The 1,503-nt window shown below is 50.8% G+C and overlaps 1 protein-coding gene across 1 annotated transcript in view; it reads left to right on the forward strand.

The window, feature by feature from the left end:
- The window catches only part of LOC104495515 (lymphocyte-specific protein 1-like), a gene marked incomplete at its 5' end in the record, with an annotated part of 13,154 nt that extends 11,960 nt beyond the window's left edge, over positions 1 to 1,194 (forward strand). Inside the window, 2 exons of the mRNA XM_010138490.1 lie at positions 688 to 768; positions 1,086 to 1,194. Coding sequence (XP_010136792.1) covers positions 688 to 768; positions 1,086 to 1,172 — 168 coding nt within the window. The remainder of the gene's footprint in view (positions 1 to 687; positions 769 to 1,085) is intronic.
- Between the last annotated feature and the right edge of the window lie 309 nt (positions 1,195 to 1,503).

Here is a 1,503-nt window from a genome sequence, read left to right on the forward strand (position 1 = left end):
GTGTTAGCAGAGAGGGTAACGAGAGGGAGGCTCTACAGAGGGATCTGGACAGGCTGGATCGATGGGCCAAGGCCAGGGGCCAAGGCTCTTGCTTGTATTAGCACTATTGAGGTCAGCAGGACTAGGGCAGGGATTGTCCCCTAGTACTGGGCACTGGTGAGGCTGCACCTCAAACCCTGGGTTCAGTTGGGCCCCTCACTCCAAGAAGGACACTGAGGTGCTGGAGTGTGTCCAGGGAAGATAAACAAAGCTGGAGCAGGGTCTGGAGCACAGTGCTGAGGAGTGGCTGAGGGATCTGGGGGGGGGTTGAGCCTGGAGAAAAGGAGGCTCCGGGGAGACCTTCTGGCTCTGACAACTCCCGGACAGGACAGTGGAGCGAGGTGGGGGTTGATCTCTTCTCCCAAGGAACAAGTGGTAGGATGAGAGGAAACTGCCTCAAGTTGCATGAGGTTGGACCTGAGGAACAATTTTTTTTCCCCGTTGGGGAGAAAAAGCTCTGGCCCAGGCTGCCCAGGGCAGGGGTGGAGTCCCCATCTCTGGAGGGCTTTAAAGGACCTGTCGATGTGGTGCTGAGGGACAGGGATTAGTGGTGACGTGGCAGTGCTGGGTTAAAGGTTGGCTTTGATGATCTTAAAGGTCTTTTCCAACCAAAATCATTCTGCGATTCTAAGATCATCATCTTCTCAGGATATTGTGGCCGGAGACATTGTGAGTAAAAGAAGCCTCTGGGAACAGAAGGGCAATCCCAAGCCTGAGACCAATATCAAGGTGAGTTACTACATGTGAGTATGAAAGCACTTGCTCCTCTCTGAGAGCGCTCTTGGGTGGGTTGCAAGTATTGAGAAGACTATGTTCTGTAGGGACAAAAGCTGCCTGTATCTATCAATGGAGTTGCATCCCTCAGAGCTCTTCCTACCAGTGAGCTGCTATTGCTTCAGCCACAGTTAAAATGGGGGCAAAAAATAATTTTATTTTGGATACAGAGCCCTCTGTCCCCAAGCCCTCTGGGATTACAAACAACTGTATTGCATGCTTTTCCAACATCAGAAAAATGCTGACTTGGGTTCTTTTTCTCTCCTCTTCAGTCTGCTCCTGGCAAAAGGTATAAATTTGTTGCCACAGGCCACGGCCAGTACAAGAAGGTGCTGATAGATGATGCTGTGGAGCAATAGTGTGCCTGGAGAACTCATTAACCAGGTAGGTGGGGTGTGACCTTGTGTTGCGCTACAAACTCCTGATGCTGTTCTGGCAGGATGTTGGGGTTACTTCTGCCAGCTGCACTTTGGGGGAGTTGGAAGGTACCACATAGTTACAGCTGGAGCCAGCCGTTTGCCCACAAGCACAACTTTATGCTGGAAGGGAGCGGGTACACAGTGGGGGTTTGGTTTGCTCTCTGACTTTCTGATGCTGCTAGGAAGCTACTAGCTATTGCTGTTTGGATGAAGATGTGTTTGCCTTTGCTGGTTCAAAGGAACAGCCTCTATCTAGTTTTTTTCTTATGCT

Source organism: Buceros rhinoceros, unplaced genomic scaffold, assembly GCF_000710305.1.
Source record: "Buceros rhinoceros silvestris isolate BGI_N320 unplaced genomic scaffold, ASM71030v1 scaffold17596, whole genome shotgun sequence".
Classification (NCBI taxonomy): domain Eukaryota; kingdom Metazoa; phylum Chordata; class Aves; order Bucerotiformes; family Bucerotidae; genus Buceros; species Buceros rhinoceros.